The sequence below is a fragment of the Aquarana catesbeiana genome, linkage group LG08, assembly GCF_042186555.1.
Source record: "Aquarana catesbeiana isolate 2022-GZ linkage group LG08, ASM4218655v1, whole genome shotgun sequence".
NCBI lineage: Eukaryota > Metazoa > Chordata > Amphibia > Anura > Ranidae > Aquarana > Aquarana catesbeiana.
The window spans coordinates 266,695,460-266,717,388 of NC_133331.1; the positions used below are offsets into that span (position 1 = coordinate 266,695,460).

Sequence of the window (21,929 nt, forward strand, 5' to 3'; positions counted from 1 at the left end):
GTTAACTGCTCCACACTAAAAAGGTACAGTAAGGATTTAGAATAATAAAAATAAAACGTACAATATACAGTTGTGCTCATAAGTTTACATACCCTGGCAGAATTTATAATTTCTTGGCCATTTTTCAGAGAATATGAATGATAACACAAAAAACATTTCTTTCACTCATGATTAGTGTTTGGCTGAATCCATTTATTATCAATCAACTGTGTTTACTTTTTTTAAATCATAATGGCAACAGAAACTACCCAAATGACCCTGATCAAAAGTTTACATACCCTGGTGATTTTGGCCTGATAACATGCAAACAAGTTGACACAAAGGGGTTTAAATGGCTAATAAAGGTAACCATCCTCACCTGTGATCTGTTTGCTTGTAATTAGTGTGTGTGTGTATAAAAGGTCAGTGTGTTTCTGGACTCCTGACAGACCCTTGCATCTTTCATCCAGTGCTGCACTGACGTTTCTGGATACTGCGTCATGGGGAAAGCAATAGAATTGTTAAAGGATCTGTGGGAAAAGGTAGTTGAACTGTTTAAAACAGGAAAGGGATATAAAAAGATATCCAAGGAATTGAGAATGCCAATCAGCAGTGTTCAAACTCTAATCATGAAGTGGAAAATGAGGGGTTCTGTTGAAACCAAACCAGAGTCAGGTAGACCAACTAAAATTTCAGCCACAACTGCCACGAAAATTGTTCAGGATGCAAAGAAAAACCCACAAATAACTTCAGGTGAAATACAGGACTCTCTGAAAACATGTGGTGTGGCTGTTTCAAGATGCACAATAAGGAGGCACTTGAAAGATGGGCTGCATGGTCGAGTCGCCAGAAGAAACCCATTACTACCCAAATGCCACAAAGTATCCCGCTTACAATACACCAAACAGCACAGAGACTAGCCTCAAACCTTCTGGCACAAAGTCATTTGGATTGATGAGACCAAAATTTAGCTGTTTGGCCACAACCATAAAAGCTTCATTTGGACATCAAGGCCTATGATGAAAGGTACACCATTCCTACTGTGAAACACGAAGATGGATTGCTGATGTTTTGGGGATATGTGAGCTACAAAGGCACAGGAAATTTGGTCAATATTGATGGCAAGATGAATGCAGTATGTTATTAAAAAATACTGGAGGAACATTTGCATTCATCAGCAAGGAAGCTGCACATGGGGCATACTTGGACATTCCAACATGACAATGATCCAAAACACAAGGCCAAGTTGACCTGTCATTGGCTACAGCAGAATAAATTGAAGGTTCTGGAGTGGCCATCTCAGTCTCCTGACTTCAATATCATTGAGCCACTCTGGGGAGATCTCAAACATGTAGTTCATGCAAGACGGCCCAAGAATTTACAGGAACTGGAGGATTTTTGCCAAGAGGAATGGGCAGCTTTACCATCTGAGAAGATAAAGAGCCTCATACCACAAAAGACTTCAAGCTGTCATTGATGTTAAAGGGGGCAATACACGGTATTAAGAACTGGGGTATGTAAACTTTTGATTGGGGTAATTTGGGTAGTTTCTGTTTTTATTATGAATAAAAAAAGAGAGAACACAGTTGATTAATAATAAATGGCTTCAGCCAAACACTAACCATGAGTGAAAGAAAAGTTTTTATGTGTAATCATTCATATTCTCCGAACAAATGGTCAAGAAATCATAAATTCTGTATGTAAGCCTATGAGCACAAACTCTATATACACACACACACACACGTACAATATACAAAATGTGCTCTACCCAAAGCTAAAAGTCTAAAATAAAATATAATATCCCAAAGGGTGGAGTCCAGAAAGATTTATACATGACGATGGTCTAGAAAAATGGGGTCCTCTGCATTGCATGGGTTCTATGCTCATTAAATCTAGGGGTAGAGGACTAAGGGGTAATAGTTATGTTACTTCAGCAGGCTTCGGCGCTCTCCTCCGCTCTAAGTTTGGGGGGGGGGGGGCTCTTGCTGTCCTCATGTACAAGGCAGGACTATTGGCCCCGCATTTTACATGATTATGTCATTGTGTGACCATTGACCAAGGTGTCTTAGACAGAAGGCTTTGAGGAACCAGTCCCACAGAGTGGAGGAGCCCACCAAAGTTTCCCTACTCTCCGTCTCCCGCCGGTCTCAGTGCTATGTAAGTTTTGGTGCTGTACGCAGGGGATGCCTCTATCTGAAGCATGTAACTCCAAACACCACAACACAATCTCCTACACTTGGGGGCTTAGTCTATAGGTGGGTGGTGCAGCCAACCCTTTGTATAGAGTGTGAAATGTCAATGGTCTTGCTGCCCTCCTCAGAAGAATGGGTATCCTTAGAACTGAAACATATAGTGAAGCATGTAACTAACTTAGGCAACCGCTCTGTCTGTGTCAGAGGCGCAGCACAGCACTGGAGAACTGTGTTCCAATGGAATGGAAGTAAACACCCCCTGCGTGGCGCCGCCACTATGATCAGTGAACTGTCTGTCTCTCTGGTGATTGTTGATACAGCCAGCTCTGCCTCTACCCATACGCGATTCCTATACTGAGTCATGTGACCCCCCCAATGTCACTGCCATTTGTAGAGGCCGCTCTCTCTCCCAGCCTGTCCTGTACAGCAGCAGCGTCACATGCTAACAGCGCTATAGTCTATCGGATTGGCGTTTAATCACTTTAACAAGCATTTAACCATCTTGTCTTTTTGCAATTTTAAGGGTTAGGCTGTAAAGTAATTGTTTGTTATTGTCATTTTCTCACCCCGGCAAAGAAGTCATCCATAAAGGCCGCATTATCAATGGAAATGTCAACATCTTCTGGGTCATCTGTATCTTGGGTCTGAGGAGAAAGAAAAACACTTTAAGCAACAAAACAATAATTATTATTAGTAAATATATATTTTATATATATATATATATATATATATATATATATATATATATATATATATATATATATATATATAATTTATTTTTTTATTATATATATATATATTTTTTTTTATTATTATTATGATCACGCAAATGCGTAATGATATAAAAACATGATTACATGTTGCGATATTTTCTACACTACAGAGGAACAAAGTGTAACTTGTGACCCATTACACATTTGCATTATCGCCTACATATCATCATATTACCTCCTATTTGGCAGTTTGTTCATATCATAGGATGTATCAGTCAAAAAGCATCTACAATGGTCCCCAATGCCTCTGATGGAAGAACATTAAGACACAAGCTGATATCACGTCTAACACAGTCATTGTGCAATGGGTTTCATAGCGGCAGTACATGCATCAAGTGTGACAGAAGGATCAACCATGTCCCCAAAAGAATAGGTCCTGTAGGTATGCACCGAATGGAAGTTTTGGTGCTGAAACCGAAAATGCAGGATGCACTTTGCTGAAAACCAAAACCAAAACCGAAAATTACAGTTTTTTAAAAATATTTATATTTTTATATATATTTGTATTATATTCCACTTTTTAATTAATATCATCAATTTAAATTAATATGAATTTATTGTTGGCCATTTTTGGCACCTTTAGTGCAAGAAAGGTCAAGAAAAATGCAGTCTGCATTCTCTAACCATCTCTTGTATCTTGTCCTCAGTCTCTGACCATCTCTTGTATCATGTCCTCAGTCTCTGACCATCTCTTGTATCATGTCCTCAGTCTCTGACCATCTCTTGTATCATGTCCTCAGTCTCTGACCATCTCTTGTATCATGTCCTCAGTCTCTGACCATCTCTTGTATCATGTCCTCAGTCTCTGACCATCTCTTGTATCATGTCCTCAGTCTCTGACCATCCCTTGTATCATGTCCTCAGTCTCTAACCATCTCTTGTATCATGTCCTCAGTCTCTGACCATCTCTTGTATCATGTCCTCAGTCTCTGACCATCTCTTGTATCATGTCCTCAGTCTCTGACCATCTCTTGTATCATGTCCTCAGTCTCTGACCATCTCTTGTATCATGTCCTCAGTCTCTGATCATCCCTTGTATCATGTCCTCAGTCTCTGACCATCTCTTGTATCATGTCCTCAGTCTCTGACCATCTCTTGTATCATGTCCTCAGTCTCTAACCATCTCTTGTATCATGTCCTCAGTCTCTAACCATCTCTTGTATCATGTCTGCAATTTCTTACTTAAACACATTGCTAATAGTATTAGCAAAATTTCCATTCGGTGCACCTCTAGCAGACATGATACAAGAGATCAATGCGGCCTCACCAGTGCCCCTTACATGCAGCCTCACCAGCGCCCCTCGCATGCAGCCCCACCAGTCTCACCAGTACCCGTCATATGCAATGATTAAGCACAGTAGCGTGAAACGGGTTTGCTGTTGTCTTAGAAGCTGTGTTTGTGCATGTCTTGTCCAGGATTTTAATTTTTCTTCAATAAACTTTGAAACTATTTTGCCTTCACTTTTCTTATTTTCTCAGGGAACTTTGGATTGCGGACCAGGCAGGCACCCGGCTATGACAGCAGTACAGGACTTGTGCCAAGCAGCCTCCCCAGTGCCCGTTATATACAGCCTACCTGTGCCCAGCAGCCTCACCAGTGCCCATCATATACAGCCTACCTGTGCCCAGCAGCCTGCCAGTGCCTGTGGATGCAGCTTGCCTGTGCTCGGAGAGTAGCAATCTCCATGTGTCACAGAGCAGATTTGAATTGCCCGAGCCGCAGTAACAATGTCCCGCCTCCTGTGATGACGTCACACTGATTCAATGTCCCGCCATTGGATCAGTGTGCTGTCTATTACACATTGCTACTGCTGTCCATGCAATTCAGCTCAGTGACATACGGAGATCACAGCGAGGAGAGGAAGGAGTGGAGGACTGGGCATGCCAGAATGATACTTCTGCAATGGGCAGCACCCGGGGCGGATCCCGCCCCCTTTCGGTATTGGCTTTTTTTTTTCTTTCGGTAGATACCGAAAACTGAGATTTCGCCCGAAAATTTTCGGCGGCTGAAATTTCAGTGCATATATAGTTTCACAGTTGTAAGGTTGAATAAAGACACTAGTCCATCCAGTTCAATCTGTGTAGGTGTATGTGTGTCATATATGTAGGGCTGATGGGCATGTCCACATAATTTGGGTCATGTAGGTCAGTGTGATGGTCAGTTGTCCACCCACTTTGGGCCATGTAGGTCGGTGTGATGATCAGGTGTCTACCCACTCTGGGCTATGTAGGTCGGTGTGATGGTCAGGTGTTCACACACTTTAGGCTATGTAGGTCGGTGTGATGGTCAGGTGTCCACCCACTATGGGCTATGTAGGTCGGAGTGATGGTCAGGTGTTCACACACTTTGGGCCATATAGGTAGGTGTGATGGTTAGGGATTCACAATCTTTCGGCTATGTGGCAGTGTTGATACCTTATCAGTGAAGTATGTGCAACAGAAGCAGCTATGACATTATGCTCTTCTAATATCTTCTACACCTACACGGTGGAGATACAGAGAGTCTGACTAGTGACTCATTAAATATTTGCATTGTCACCTTCCGTGTCATAATTTCATGACCTCCTCTATTGCAGTGTGTTCAGTGTAGAGGTATTTATACCATCTCTGCTCCTCCCGCGTCACGCAGCTGCTTTATAATGTGAGCTCATTCACTGATTCCGTGACTCATCTCCGAAGTCTCATGAAAACACTTAGGGATCTTCACAGTAGTCCCAAAGCAAAGAAAATTGCTTTGCTTTCTATGGTGTCAGTTTACACCATTGTTTTTCAGTGGTGTGCGCTGAAAAATGAGCTGCATGCAGAGCTTTTCAGTGCAGTGAGCTGCGATGCATAAGGGAAAAAAAAAAAAAAAGTGCATTGGCACCGTTTCTCCCCAATGCACACATGTATCACACAGTTGCTGGTGTGAACAAGCTCTTAAAGTGGTTGTAAACCTATAAACAGAGGAGGGAGCTCCTGCATACAGCCTGTGATTGGCAGCCTCAGCTCTGTTCCTGTGCGCTGTGTGAAGGTGGGTGTGTACTTCCCTCCAATCAGCTCTCAGAGCTCTCCACACTGAGCTCTGCAGTATGTAATATTCAGCTTTCCGCCCCCTACTTTTAGAATGCTCAGACCAGTAGTATAAATTTTGCAGACAAACAGGTACAGCTTATGTAGGAGGATTTGTTTCATCTCTGTGTATCACCTGAGGATAGCCCCTTCCAGTGCTGGGACAAGGTAATCTAGTGCCCAGGGCGAAGATGCCCAATGGCGCCCCTTAAAAATGTATAGACATTATGTGTCAGCAAAAATCCCATCCCCCCCAAAAAATGTAAGCATTATAGTGGAGCTATAAGATCGCAGCATCGGAGTGCAGCACTAGAGGTGCCACTGGCTGTCAAATTGCTTCCATTAGGTCCACAACTTTCAACATGTTTCGCTGATGTGGCTTCATCAGGAAATGGTCGTGATACTTTATTTTGTAACCATAAAAACATACATCACATGATGTAAACATATATGTTTACATCATGTGATGTAAACAGAGCTGGTAATCGGCTATTGTTTCTCCTCATGCTGATAGCATGAGTTGAAAAAAAAAAAAAAAGCCCATCGCCGGCGGCTGTCAGAGGGACACTGATCGCGGAGAGCTGCCGCCGAGTGATCTGTGCCCACCTGTGCCTCCTACCAGTACCCACCTGCGCTACCTACCAGTGCCCACAGTGCCACCTACCAGTGCCCACAGTGCCACCTACCAGTGCCCACAGTGCCACCCACCAGTGCCCACAGTGCCACCCACCAGTGCCCACAGTGCCACCCATCAGTGCCTCATCACCAGTGCTACCTAACAGTGCCGCTTTATCTGTACCCATCAGTGCAGCCTATCAGCCACATATCAATGAAGGAGAAAAATTACATGTTTGTATTAAAAAGATATTTTTTTGTTTTTTGTTTTTTTTTTGTTTAGCAAAAAATAAAAACCCCAGTTGTGATTAAAATACCACCAAAAGAAACATCTATTTGTGTGAAAAAAATGATAAAAATGTCATATGGGCGCAGTGTAGCATGACCGCACTGAAATGCGGCAGCTGAAAACTGGTCTAGGCAGGAGGGGGGTCTAAGTGCCCAGTAAGCAAATGGTTAAAGCGTCATTGTAATCATTTGAAGATTCTTCTTTTGTTTGCCACATTCAAATCGAAAAAACAAAAAACTAAAAGTTTTCGATTGGACCGATTTAAAATGTATTGGATTTGGAACGTTTCAAATAAAAAAACAAAAAACAAAACAAAAAACGGTAAATTCGAAGAAAATTCTAAAAATTCCGAATACGAATTGAAGGAATTTAACGAGACGAAATAACTAGAGTAATGAATCAAAACAAATTTTTTCGTCATGTCTACAATTTATCATTCAGAATTCTCCTCCTGTTATTGTAAAAGGAACATTCCGTCATTTGTACTAGAGGAATCATTTTTCTGTGTCACAGACCAGTCCTGCCTCTACTGTACCGAGGTGACCTCATTAGTGACTTGGGAGGTGTGCGCACACTCAGCGACAGTTAGAGACAGGCCATGCAGAACAACACAGTACAGCGAAAAAGCAAAATCTAAATCTAAAAGGCAGCATCACCACTGAGGGAAAGTTCACACCAGAGCGCAGCACGGGAAACCCGCATTCAAAACCGCACCGCGATCTGCAGCGGGTGTTATTGCCAACGTAATGACACCCGAAACGCAGGTCGCACGTGCTATGCGTTTGCCTGCACCAATACACTACAGAAGTACCATGTGGTCAGGCTGCGGTGCATTTTATAAAGTAGCGCATGCACTACTTTTGGGGCAGTCTGGCGCAATTTCAGCCCATTCAAATCTGAAATCTTACTGCACCCAGTTTGCATGTGAATCGCACAGGAACACACAGTGGTGTCATAGGCATATGCTTTTATTGGCCTGATTAGGTAGACCGACCATCATTCCAAAATCCCAACTCTGACAATTCTTTCTTGTAGTAAGGCTGCACCCACGCTGCAAGGGTTAAATTGTTACTAAACCCACAATGGGAAAATCAGTAGGTATATGCAGTAAAGCATGCTGGTTATACTCACTGTGGAACCTAAGGGGTTAAACATCCGCACTGTGTTAAAAATTCTGCTGGATCCCATCTCCTTTGAGCCTCCCCTTCTTCCACACTCCCCAAACCATCTCCTGATAGACCAGAGCCTTGGCACATGCTCAGTTTGGTGTGTATTGCTAGTAGAGATGGGCTCGCGCATACTTGAAATCCTACGTGCCCGATCCTACCAGGAAGCCAACACTGAAATCCCACATGCCCGATCCCGCCAGGAAGCCGACACTGAAATCCCACATGCCCGATCCCGCCAGGAAGCCGACACTGAAATCCCACATGCCCGATCCCGCCAGGAAGCCAACACTGAAATCCCACATGCCCAATCCCGCCAGGAAGCTGACACTGAAATCCCACATGCCCGATCCCGCCAGGAAGCCGACACTGAAATCCCACGTACCTGATCCTGCCAGGCAGCCGACACTGAAATCCAACATGCCGGATCCCGCCAGGAAGCTGACACTGAAATCCCACGTACCTGATCCTGCCAGGCAGCCGACACTGAAATCCAACGTGCCCGATCCCACCAGGAAGCCGACACTGAAATCCCACGTACCTGATCTTGCCAGGCAGCCGACACTGAAATCCCACATGCCCGATCCCGCCAGGAAGCCAGCACTGAAATCCCACGCACCCGATCCAGCCAGGAAGCCGACACTGAAATCCCACATGCCCGATCCCACCAGGAAGCCAACACTGAAATCCCACGTACCTGATCCTGCCAGGCAGCTGACACTGAAATCCAACGTGCCAGATCCCGCCAGGAAGCAGACACTGAAATCCCATGTACCTGATCCTGCCAGGCAGCCGACACTGAAATCCAATGTGCCAGATCCCGCCAGGAAGCAGACACTGAAATCCCATGTGCCAGATCCTGCCAGGCAGCCGACACTGAAATCCAATGTGCCAGATCCCGCCAGGAAGCAGACACTGAAATCCCATGTACCTGATCCTGCCAGGCAGCCGACACTGAAATCCAATGTGCCCGATCCCGCCAGGAAGCAGACACTGAAATCCAACGTGCCCGATCTCGCCAGGAAGCCAACACTGAAATCCAACGTGCCCGATCCCGCCAGGAAGCCGTCACTGAAATCCAACGTGCCCGATCCCACCAGGAAGCCGACACTGAAAACTGGTACTCACAGGAAGTGAAAAGTCTCACTGTCTGTGATTAGCCGTGTTCAGTGTCGGCTTCCTGGTGGGATCAGGCATGTGGGATTTCAAACACGCCCGAGCCCATCTCTAATTGCTAAAGATTTTTTTTTCTTGCACCCTCCAATCAGCACTGTCCAGACAGAGGATCAGGGGTCCTGCATTCTCATAGGACAATCAGATGAGAATGAAAACTCCTCCTACAAGCTTTAATTAGACACTGATAGAAGTCACAAGACTGCTCAAACGGCTATGAGAAAAGGTATTTAGCTGTTTATATGTACTAAAACTATTGCATTTCCATGTTCTGTGTACTGTGGGAGACCAGATATAGTGAATGCAGGGTCCAGGGTTTAGTAACACTTTAGTCTAAGGAAGAGTAAAACCATTTTACTCACCCCAACTTTCGATCTGCCAGCAGATGCAGCTCCAGGGGTGGACTGTCCCTCGACATCTTCATTTCCAACACAGGATTTTTTACCCTGCAGCAGTCTTGATGATATCAAGACCTTAAGCCCCGTACACACGATCATAAAGTCGTAGGACAAATACAGCTTTCGAAGCGATCGTACCATAATCAGATTGTTAGTACAGAGCTTTTCGAGAGCCAATCATGACAGTTCATCCGATATTATTCTATCGGGCATGCACAAAATTTTTTTGTGCCAGATCATACGATTTTTGTTTAATCAGTACAGCTATCGTTCGAAAATGCATTACAACACATGACATCACCGAATATGTATTCTGTCGTACGGGGATTTTCGTGACTTAAGTAAACTCATGAGATTCGATCTGATATTAGCATGCAAAAAAAATAAAATAGACGATTATTCGTCCGATAATCTCATTGTGTGTAACGGGCATTAGACCAGTAAAGTATGAGGGAGAAGACACTGCAGGATCCGGTCTAGCGGTGTGGAGGAGAGGAGGATCAGGTAAGATAATCTACTTTTCTATGCCCCCTAGACTCAAACAAGCCGTTAGCATACCCTGGTGCCACCCTACTGCAAGGGAGAGTCCACAGTTCCTGGTGTACAGCTTTAAAGTGGAGCAAGCTGTCATCGCCTAGATGGTAGAACTCAGACTGAGAGAGGGAGAGCCAACTGCGCAAACCAATTGGGCTCTGCGGCAGTGAACATATCCCAATGGGGAACATGCTAAAATGTGGAGACATCAAAGCTAGCAAAGTCTTATCAGTATGCCGCTACTTCTTCCTTGTCCAATCAGCACGCTAGAGGGTGTGTCCTGGACCAACCTGTCCTGCTCCTGCAGTGGAGGTCCAAGGATGGACTGTGCTCTGTGTCTCCCAGTTAAAATAGCTAATAAAATTTGAAAATCTTTGCACCGCCCAATAACAGTTCCATCCTTTGGATCATACCCTTCCCTTCCACAGACGTATACTTACCAAGATGTGACTGCCGCAACCTCCATTGTAGATTTACATCCCACAATGCAAGTCCTTTCTCCTGGCCAGGAGACAAACAGACGAGTGCCATAGATGTCTATGAACCTGCAATGTGTCTGTGCGGCTGGGAAAAAAAAGAGGACTTGCTAGGCAGGATTTAAACAACCAATGGTGCGGTGGTAGTCAGATCTCAGTAAGCATACATCTATGTAGGAGTTGGGTGGGATCGGTGAGCTCAAGGCACATTGTTGGCAGATGGAGGCTGCAGTATATCCTCCAACCTGAAGGTGGCACTGACATTTCTTCAGGCTGGCAGCAGTCTACTGAGGACTAACTGTCCTCCGCAATGGGCTCCAGGCAGCCATCTTGGTGTGGATGGCAATTTTATTGGATACAGATGTCCCACAAAATTTGCAACATATGTGATGCCTTTGGTAAAGAAAAAATCCCTTAACCTGCACATCGCTGTAAATTCGCTATAGAGGAGTATGTGGCAGACTCAGCCCGAGCTCTGGCCAAGCCGCAACGCATTTCGCTCCACTCCACTCCCCCCCCCGGAGCTTATGCATGGGGAATATGTGGTGCCTTTGCTGTAAATTGTCTATATTGTAGAAATTGACCGTTCACAAAAATAAAACAAAGTTTAACCATTTGCCACCATTTACATGTACTGTGGGCAGGCGGCAACTACAGGCTAAGCGGTGCGATCCTGTGACCGCTGGGTCTGGCGGACACAGCGGTCACAGGGGTGTACTGTGACCGCTGTGTCCGCTTAGGGGTGTACTCACTTTTGTTGCCAGCGGTTTAGACATTAATGGCTGTGTGTTGAGTTATTTTGAGGGGACAGCAAATTTACACTGTTATACAAGCTGTACACTCACTACTTTACATTGTAGCAAAGTGTCAGTGTTTTTCTTCAGTGTTGTCACATGAAAAAGGTATTTTATTATGTGAGGGGTATATAAAAACACACACACACACACACACACACCACCACACACACCCAGGGGCGGACTGATCGGTCGGTCCATTCGGCCGTGGTCCGAGGGCCCAGCCGAGGAAGGGGGGCCCGCTGGAGCCATCTGCTAGTACTTTTTTTTTTAGTCCTGGACAAAATATTTGTGGCCACAGGCCCGCAGCGATCTATTTTGAGCCCGGCTGGGCCCCAGCGTGCACTTGTGATGATCAAAGGGAGGGGGGCCCGGGAATAAGAAGCAGGGCCTCCTGCTGTGACAGCTTTGATTGTCTGTGGGCGCCCAGTGATTCTGTCCCACAAAGTCCCGCCTCCTGGATCGGCCCCTTTGATAGACAGCACTCTGGTCCAATGGACCAGTGCGCGGGACTTTGTATGACTGCGAGCGCCGGAAACACCGAGCAATTAAAAACAAAAGCTGTCCTAGCGGGCAGTTCCCGTTTTTTGTAATGATCCGGTGAGCTCCCCTTCTATCTCTGATCAGGCTGCGCTGATGGGCACACTGGTCAGGCTGCGTTGATGGGCATACTGGTCAGGCTGCGTTGATGGGCACACTGGTCAGGCTGCGTTGATGGGCACACTGGTCAGGCTGCGTTGATGGGCACACTGGTCAGGCTGCGTTGATGGGCACACTGGTCAGGCTGCGTTGATGGGCACACTGGTCAGGCTGCGTTGATGGGCACACTGGTCAGGCTGCGTTGATGGGCACACTGGTCAGGCTGCGTTGATGGGGGCTCTTTCTAACAATGTCATTATGCGTTGCGCCATGCGCCTCCACGCACTGGGCCTGCTGCAAACCTTCTGGTTTCACCGTCCCGGATAGGGCAAAGGCCACCACCTCCCTCCGAATACCTCCCTCACCTCAGCAAACAGTGCCCGGAACAGTGGAAGAGGAGAGGACACACCAGCCAACCACAGCAGGCCCAGGGTGCCAGCTAGCCACCCATGGTGACCCACCCCCAGCAGGGCCACAGTGCCAGCCAGCCACCCACGGTGACCCACCCACACCAGGGCACCAGCCACCCACAGGGACCCACCCCCACAGCAAGGCCAGGGTGCCACTCAGCCACTTACGGTGACCTACCCACACCAGGGAGCCAGCCATCCACAGCAGGGTGCCAGTCAGCCACCCACAGGAGCCAGACACATAGGACGTGGGATCCAGCCACAGCTACAATACCCATAGTTAAAGGTAAGACGAGCGCTACACAGTGCCAATTTTATTTCTACTTTGTGAGAGGTTGGGGCAGAGTGAGAGTCATGGCACAAGGAGGGGGTCCCGTGAGGACCAGAGTGAATGAAGGTCTTCACTATACTCTCCCCTCCAGGTCCTATTATACTCCTTTGTAGCCTCTAATGAAACCTGGAGGGGACTCTAACAGCCTCCATAATGTACACTGAAAGAGCCTCTGTTAGAGAGACCCCCCTCCAGGTCCCATTAGACTCCTTTGTAGCCTCTAATGGACACTGTTAGAGAGAGATTCCAAAACCAGGTCCCATTAGACTCTGTTGTAGACTCTAATGGGGCCTGGAGGGGATGCTTTCTAAACAGACTGGACACTATTAGAGAGAGACCCCCCTCCAGGTCCCATTTAAAAAAAAAGTCAGATATTGTACTTTGTGCAAAATGTAGGGGCGGGGTCAGGGGTGGGTCATGGGCAGGGGGCTCCTGCTTTATTTGGTCCAGGGGCCCTGAGTGTTGTCAGTCCGCCCCTGCACACACACCATAGTTTGTATACACTGATTTGGGTTATTTTCACCAAAAGAAATGTATACATTTTAGCCTAAATTTATGAAGAAAGATTATTTATAGTGATGCACTGAAATCTTGGCCTGCTGAAAATAGGGTTTTCAGCGTTGTGCCGAAAAAAAACAAAAAAAACCCAAAAAAACAGTGCAGATAATGGCTGCCGAAAACGCCCATGATTTTACCTTGCATATGGTGTGTGTTTCCAAAAAATGCATCAAAAAGGCATCACGGTGCATTTTTGATGTGTTCTTGCTGCGTTTTTTTTTAACTGACCGAATATGCACCAAAAATGCAGCAAGCAGAATTTTGTAACAGCGCTCCAAAAGATGCTGATAATAGCCGGCAAGAAATTAGTATTCATTTAAATTCATTATATTAAATTAAAAAGTCGAATATAATACAATTAGTTATAAAAATATATATACATTTTTTTTTTAAACTATCACATTTCGGTTTCGGCCAAGTGCATCCTGAGTTTGGGTTTGACGTGGGTTTGATTTAAAAATTTTTGGTAGTTTTTTCGTTTATATATCAAAAAAGAAACAACCCAGTAGTAATTAAATACCAACAAAAGAAAACTATTTGTGTGAAAAAATTTTTATAAATTTCATTTGGGTACAGTATTGGATGACCGAGCAATTGCTAGTTAAAGTAGTGCAGTGCTGAATAGCAAAAAATTCCTGGTCATGTAGGGGGTAACATCTTCCAAAAGTCAAGTGTTTAGACATCCATGTGTGTTTACTGAATCCTTGGGTAGACTCTGTAGGCCCCGTCTACATGTTTATCGTGTAAGGGCATGTTCCCCAAGGGCAAAACTCTGTGGTACTTCCTTCACTTATAGATGGAGCCTGGTGGGCTCAGTCAGTTCCTGGCTTGGATACTTCAACAGAGAGACCCCTCTATAAAAACTTCCCAACTGTGTTGCTGTCCAGCTAAGGTTAGGTTCACCCCTTTGCGTGTTGGGAACGTGCGCTTTCCTGACACAACTAGAAACGGTCTGTTCTTTCGCAGACACGTGTTGATGCCATTAATTGTTAATGGCACCTCCACGCATCCAAAAACCTACGCCAAACTGCATGGTGTTACAGCAACTTACATAGTAGATGAGGTCGAAAAAAGACACAAGTCCATCCTGTCCAACCTATGTGTGTGATTATATGTCAGTATTACATTGTATATCCCTGTATGTTGTGGTCGTTCAGGTGCTTATCTAAAAGTTTTTTGAAACTATCGATGGCCCCCGCTTGGGACCACCGCCTGTGGAAGGGAATTCCACATCCTTGCTGTTCTTACAGTAAAGAACCCTCTACGCAACATTAGCATGGATGTGACACCATCCCTTAAACTAAATCTAAAGCCAAGCTGATAATATTTCCTCCCGCCACGCCCATGCACCCCTCCATGACTTCTCCATCAACGTCAATAATACAACCATCCCCTCCCCTCACGCCAGGGTACTAGGTGTAATCATCGACTCTGACCTGTCCTTTCAGCCCCAAATCCAATCATTGTTAAAAGTTTGTAGACTTCACCTCCATAACATCGCTAAAATCCGTCGCTTTTTAACTAATAAAACCACCAAGCTCCTCATTCACTCCCTTGTTATCTCTCGCCTTGACTATTGCAGCTCCCTTCTCATTGGCCTACCTCTCAATCTCCTCTTTACTCTATCATGAATACTGCTGCCAGACTCATCTATCTTACCAACTGCACAGTGTCTGCCACCCGTCTCTGCCAATCCCTACACTGGCTTCCGATCACCAAGCGAAAAAAAAAAAACTAACAACAACATAAAAAGCAATTCACAACTATGCCCCAAGCTACATCACCAATCTTTTCTCCAAATATCTCCCAAACTATCCTCTCTATTCCTCTGAAGACCTTCTACTCTCAAGCTCCCTTGTCCCCTTCATTTCCAGTATTTCTCCAGAGCCTCTCCCAGCCTCTGGAACTCTCTACCTCAATCTGTCCGGCTATCTCCTACTCTGGTTGCCTTTAGGCAATCCCTGAAAACGCATCTCTTCAGGGAAGCCTATCAGGCCTCCAACTAATCTTTTATTACTTCCATCAGCTCATCCTCTACAGTTACAACCATTTGTAAAACTTGCCACACCCTATTAGATTGTAAGCTCTTATGAGCAGGGCCCTCTTAAACATTTTGTATTGTAGTGCATTGTATCTGTATTGTCTTCCTTTGCTATTGTAAAGCGCTACGTAAACTGTTGGCGCACTATAAATCCTGTATAATAATAATAAAAATATAATTATATATATATATAAAAAAAATATATATATATAAAATATTATTATTTTAATATATATATAAAAAATATTTTTCATATACATACATATATACACACATATATATATATATATATATATATATATATATATATATATATATATATATATATATATACACACACACACACACACATACATACATACATACATACATACATACACCAGTATATATAAACATTTTTTATTAATAGTATATACAAAAATATTATTATTATATATTATTTATTTTTATTAAAAAAAAAAAAAAAAAAAATCAGTGGTTCCTTTTCCGCATGTCTTGCATGTAGGGCAGCCCACTGAAATAAATGGAATGGGCTGCCCTACTTGTGAAGTATGGAAACGTGTTGGCGCTCAGTCTCAGCTGTGGGTGTGAGCCAAGCCTCAGATTTGCGTGTGGTCCAGCTCCCCCTGTTACAATCTCCATAATACAAGATTACCACCATCAAATCCAGCGGAGAACCCCTCATAATGAGGAGCATAGCAGGTGTCCAGACCTGGGATAGAGCCCTCAAGTCGTAGAGACATTTAATTCCCCAGCATCCACCAAATACTGGAATATTCGTTTTCAATGGACTATTTTTTTTTTTTTTTTACACGACAAGGGCATGCAAAGTGCAGCACCACACACAGTGGTCCAATCAACATTTATATTTCACCGATCTGACTGCGATTGGTTGCTATGAGCTCTTGCTCTTTGCGCTGCCTCTTCCAATAAGCCTGATTGTGTTGGTTTCGTAGTCATTAATCAGTTGGGTTGGAGCTCCTATGAACAGCTGTGCTATCAGTGCAGATGGTCAGTGGATAATCCCCCTAATACCTGTAACATGTTATTAAGGTTTTTACTGTTTGGTGGGGGAGGGGAGAGGGTCAAGAGACAGCTGGGAATAGAGAGACACACAACACACTTGTTCTGATTTCATTGACAGGCAAATGCCAGATTTAGATGAAAACATTTCCCTGGAAAGGGGTACCCCCTGATTATTAGGGCTCATTCACATGCAGACACTATGGACTTGATTTACTAAAGGCAAGTAGATTGTGCACTTCTGCAGGTGCAGTTGCTCCAGAGCTTAGTAAATAAGGTAAAGCTTCACTTTACAAAGAATACTCAATCACATGCAATGAAAAAAAAACTGGATTTTTGCTTGCACGTGATTGGATGATGGAAGTCAGTAGACACGTCTACTAAGCTGTGGAGCAATTGCACTTGCAAAACTAAGCTAATTGATGGAACCTCTGGAGGAACCCTAGTTGAGAAACCCTACTGCATATGGGCCACTTTTATTGGTCATTTTGTTAGAATGTCTTCTGAAATCTGCTTTTATATGTCCGTTTTGGGGGAGGGGGTTAAGACTTAGCACGGGCAGACCAATCAGGTCCACCTGTCAGTTTTTCAGGCAGATCCAGACCCAATCGGACCCTCCAATCTCCTCTATGAACCTGAGGGTGTCACAGACATGTGTTCGTTGACACCTCCTAACATCTGATCCAATTCAAATCGCTAAAAACAGACATCTCCCGCCTGTCTGGTGGATCCGATGCCAGTTGAGTGTAAACGGACAGGCGGTTCGTTTACATCCAACTGCCCATAGAGGAGAGTGGGCTGTGTCTATGGGAATGTTTGACTATTCTTTTAGAAGGACACTGATGTGAACGAGAAGGCCTGGCTTACAGTCTCTGCTTTAATTTATCCCAAAAGTGTTCTATCGGGATGAGGTCAGGACTCAAACTCTCTCATCCATGTCTTTCTTTGTGCACTTGTGCAGAGTCATGTTGGAACAGGGAGGGGCCATCCCCAAACTGTTCCCACAAAGTTGAGAACATGAAATTGTCCAAAATGTCTTGATATGCTGACGCCTTAAAAGGTTCCCTTAACTGGAACTAAGGGGCCAAGCCCAACTGCTGCAAAACAAAAAACTCCACATCATAATCCCCCCTTCACCAACTGATTTGGACCAGTGCAGGAAGCAAGGTACAAAAAGACATGGATGAGCGAGTTGGGTGGAGGAACTTGACTGGCCTGCACAGAGTCCTAACCTCAATCCGATAGAACACCTTTGGAATGAATTAGAGCAGAAACTGCGAGCCAGGCCTTCTCGTCCAACATCAGTGCCTGACCTCACAAATGCGCTTCTGGAAGAATGGTCAAACATTCCCATAGACACACTCTTAAACCTTGTCGACAGCCTTCCCAGAAGAGTTGAAGCTGTTATAGCTGCAAAGGGTGGGCCAACTCAATATTGAACCCTACGGACTAAGACTGGGATGTCATTAAAGTTCATGTGCGTGTAAAGGCAGGTGTCCCAATACTTTTGACAATATAGTGTATGTTGGATAAGGACAAGCAATCTTGGGAGGAGAGAACATCCTATGCTCTACAACTGTGCTGTTCTCTGATCAGTTACATTGTTCCCAGCTCTCTGAAGACTACAGTACACCTCCCTTCTTTGTCCTCTTCTCCAAACCCCAACACACTTCCTTTCTTTTGGAGACAGCACTTCTCCTTCACAAAATACTAGGACTGGTCATTGCTTAGTACAGCTTTTCTCAACCTTTTTACCCCAGAGGAACTCTTGAAATAAATTTCAGGTCTCAGGGAATATCTGCTAAATGCAATTGATCAGAGGTCAGTGAGAAAAATGCTCCTTACATTAGGTGTCTAAATGCCTCCCTTACAAACTAATAAAAAAGGTCACTGGTTCTTGGTCCTGGAACTTTGCAGGCACCATCAGATGGGCAATCAATCAGCCAAAGCTCAAGGAACCCCTAGCAACTTCTTGAGGAACTCTAGGTATGAATGGTTGATGTGGAGCAAATACACATCAGGATTTCTGACTTTTATCCCACTTTCCTGACTTGGTTTCTGATCAGTGATGCTGAAAGTACTGAAGTCACAAGCTCCTATCATAACAATCAGTCATTTAAAATGTTTAGAAGTCATCAACTGCAAACCCCCACATGGATCTCAAGACAGGTTTACGGTAAAGCTACGGGGAGGAGAAAGTTAGTGTCAAAGGGCTTAAATATATTGCATTGGACTTCTTGCACTAGAAGAGGAGATATGTTGGGGTGTAGAGAAAAACCAGGAGAAATCAGGCAACTAGAGCAAGCAGTGATGGCGGTTACTCACAAGCAAAGTATAAAAAACTTACACTTGGTATATGTCAGGATCTGTTCTCTTTAATTGTTCTTTACACTCAGCGGTGAACAAATACTGTATATGGAAAAATCAGGATCCAAAAAATCTAATATTGCAGCTAACAAGGGATTTCAGGATAATACGGAACATAGCCTGCCATTGGCAAAAGTAAGAAAAAACTGAAGAGAGTTTAGGTGCCAGCTATTATGGTGTAGACGCAGTAGCGGCAGTTCTTGAAGTGCAGGAACAACGGCCAGGTGGACCAGAGCCCAGTCGTTGCTGCAGGAACAACGGCCAGGTGGACCAGAGCCCAGTCGTTGCTGCAGGAACAACGGCCAGGTGGACCAGAGCCCAGTCGTTGCTGCAGGAACAACGGCCAGGTGGACCAGAGCCCAGTCGTTGCTGCAGGAACAACGGCCAGGTGGACCAGAGCCCAGTCGTTGCTGCAGGAACAACGGCCAGGTGGACCAGAGCCCAGTCGTTGCTGCAGGAACAACGGCCAGGTGGACCAGAGCCCAGTCGTTGCTGCAGGAACAACGGCCAGGTGGACCAGAGCCCAGTCGTTGCTGCAGGAACAACGGCCAGGTGGACCAGAGCCCAGTCGTTGCTGCAGGAACAACGGCCAGGTGGACCAGAGCCCAGTGGTTGCTGCAGGAACAACGGCCAGGTGGACCAGAACCCAGTCTTTGCTGCAGGAACAACGGCCAGGTGGACTAGAGCCCAGTCGTTGCTGCAGGAACAGCGGCCAGATAGACCCGAGTCCAGTTGGTGCAGGAACAATGGCCAGATAGACCAGAGCCAGTCGTGGGTGCAGGAACAACGGCCAGATAGACCCGAGTCCAGTTGTTGGTGAAGGAACAACGGCCAGATAGACCCGAGTCCAGTTGCTGGTGCAGTAACGATGGGCAGATGTGCCAGAGTTCAGTAGACTATGCAAGTATGACAAGCAGAAGGATCAGAATTGACGAAAAGGAGCAGAAATGACAGACAGATCCAGGTCAAAAAGATTGCACAGATGGCTAGACATATAAAATGTGAGCGCATCTTTATGATCCAGAAACAAAGAATCAGTCCATGGAACGGTGTCACACCTCTTCCCCAAGGCCTAAGAAGTTCAAGAGCCAGTGATCAGAACAGAAAGTCATGGTGACTGTTTTTTGGGAGGACAAGAACTCATCATTCTCCTTCATTTTCGGGAACGTGGTTGTACCATGATCAGCAAGTGGTATATTGAAACCCCTAAGCTTTCAGAAGCCATTAGGAGGAAGAGACCAAACAAGAATCTGAAAAGGATCCACATTTATCATGACAATGCATGACTACACACATCTTTGGCAACAAATCAAGCAAATTTGGCTGGTCATTGGTCCCTTGTCTACTGTATAGCCTAGATTTAGCATCCTCCAACTTCCACTTGTTCAGTCAAATGAAAGACGATCTTCGGGGACAACAATTTGAGGACACAGAAGAGGTGAAAGCGGCTTTGAAGAATTGGGTACACAAGAGGATTCAAGAGTTGGGACACAAATGCATCACTTGTGATGGAGATTTTCTTGAGTAATATCTTTGTATGGAAAAAGGGTTACTCTACCAACATGTAAAATCTGAAAGACCTATATTATAAAAAAAAAAAAAAAAAAAGTTATGTCCACTATTGCATTATGTTCAGTACAGCCTTCATATATGAAGCCTGCAGACAGTGCAGGAGAGATGGATAGACATAGCCAAGGCCAGTAGACAGAGATCTGATCGTGTGTACGAGGCTTAACAGATCTGGAACGACAAGACGATGCGGGAAAAATGGACAGACAGATCCTTGTCTAGTAGATGGGGTGGGAAACATGGACAGATGGACTAAATGACAGACAATGCAGAAAAGACAGACAGCTAGAGCCAAGTTCAGTAGAAGGATGGTTGGGTGCTACATAAGTCTGCACACACAAGCAAAAGAATACCACTTTCGAAGCGAACATACGACAATCTGATCGTTCATACACAGCTTTCATCCAAAATTATCCAAAGGGACAAAACACGAAAAATTTTCTTGTACAATACCAGATCGTACAATTTTCGTTTAATCGGTACAGTTTTCATCCGAAAATACAATACAAATTTTTTGCCACCGTACACACGACCGAACTTTATGGCAAAGTAGGTCCGGCGGTCTTCCCGACGGACTTACGACGGACTTACGACGGACTTTCCTACACACGAACGGACTTTCCAGCAGACTAGGTCTGCCGGTCTTCCCGACGGACTTTCGAAGGAGTTACAGCGGACTTCCGAATGAACGAACTTGCCCACACACGGACTAGTTCAAGTCCGTTCATTTTGAACGTGATGAGGTACGACGGGACTAGAAAGGGAAGTCTCGCTGCTTTTATCGGCGAGATCGACACCTTGCGAGCCCCGTCACAGAGCATATGAGGCCCTCAGGCCGCTCGCTCATCCCCCACCCCCTTTCCTGACCGGCCAGGCTGCGTACTCGGATAAGGGTCTGGTATGGATTCTGGGGGGACCCCCACGCAGTTTTTTTTTGGCGTAGGGGGTTCCCCTTAAAATCCATAACATTGTCGCCTCTTTCTCGCACTCGCTGCAATAGGAAAATGTGTTTTTCCTATTGCAGCGAGCGCGAGATTATACCCTGTCGCTGAGAACCAGCGCTGGAAACATTCTCGTGGGCAGGTGCTGTAGCTGCCCTTGCGTTGTATTTGGTCCGTCGGACCAGCATACAGACGAACGGGCTTCCCGATAGGAACTGGGTCCGGTGGAAAGATTTGAAACAAGTTTCAAATCTAAAGTCCGTCGGATTCTCGACCGAATAGGTCCGTCGGAAGTCCGATGAAGCCCACACATGGGCGGATTGTCCGACGGATTCGGTCTGTAGGACCAGTCCGGACGAAAAGTCCGCTCGTGTGTACAGGGCATTACTCTGTAGTATGAGAATTTTCGTAAATTGACTAACCTCTTCATTTTCGATATGAGACTAGCATATACAAAAAAAAAAAAAGAACAATCATTCATCCGATATTGTCATATTGTGTACAAGGCTGCCCATTAGTAAACTGCCATCTTTGTCTTCCTGAGATATTAAACAATACAATAATGCACACAATCCCTGCGCCTGTATAAAGGTATTGCTCATTCATACCC

At 45.1% G+C, this 21,929-nt stretch overlaps 1 protein-coding gene across 2 annotated transcripts in view; it reads right to left on the reverse strand.

Moving 5' to 3' along the window:
- The window catches only part of LOC141106413 (syntaxin-3-like), a 98,298-nt gene that overhangs the window by 48,964 nt on the left and 27,405 nt on the right, over nucleotides 1-21,929 (reverse strand). For both annotated transcript variants that reach the window (XM_073597181.1, XM_073597182.1), the window contains exon 2: nucleotides 2,738-2,815. In XM_073597181.1, coding sequence (XP_073453282.1) covers nucleotides 2,738-2,815 — 78 coding nt within the window. The remainder of the gene's footprint in view (nucleotides 1-2,737; nucleotides 2,816-21,929) is intronic.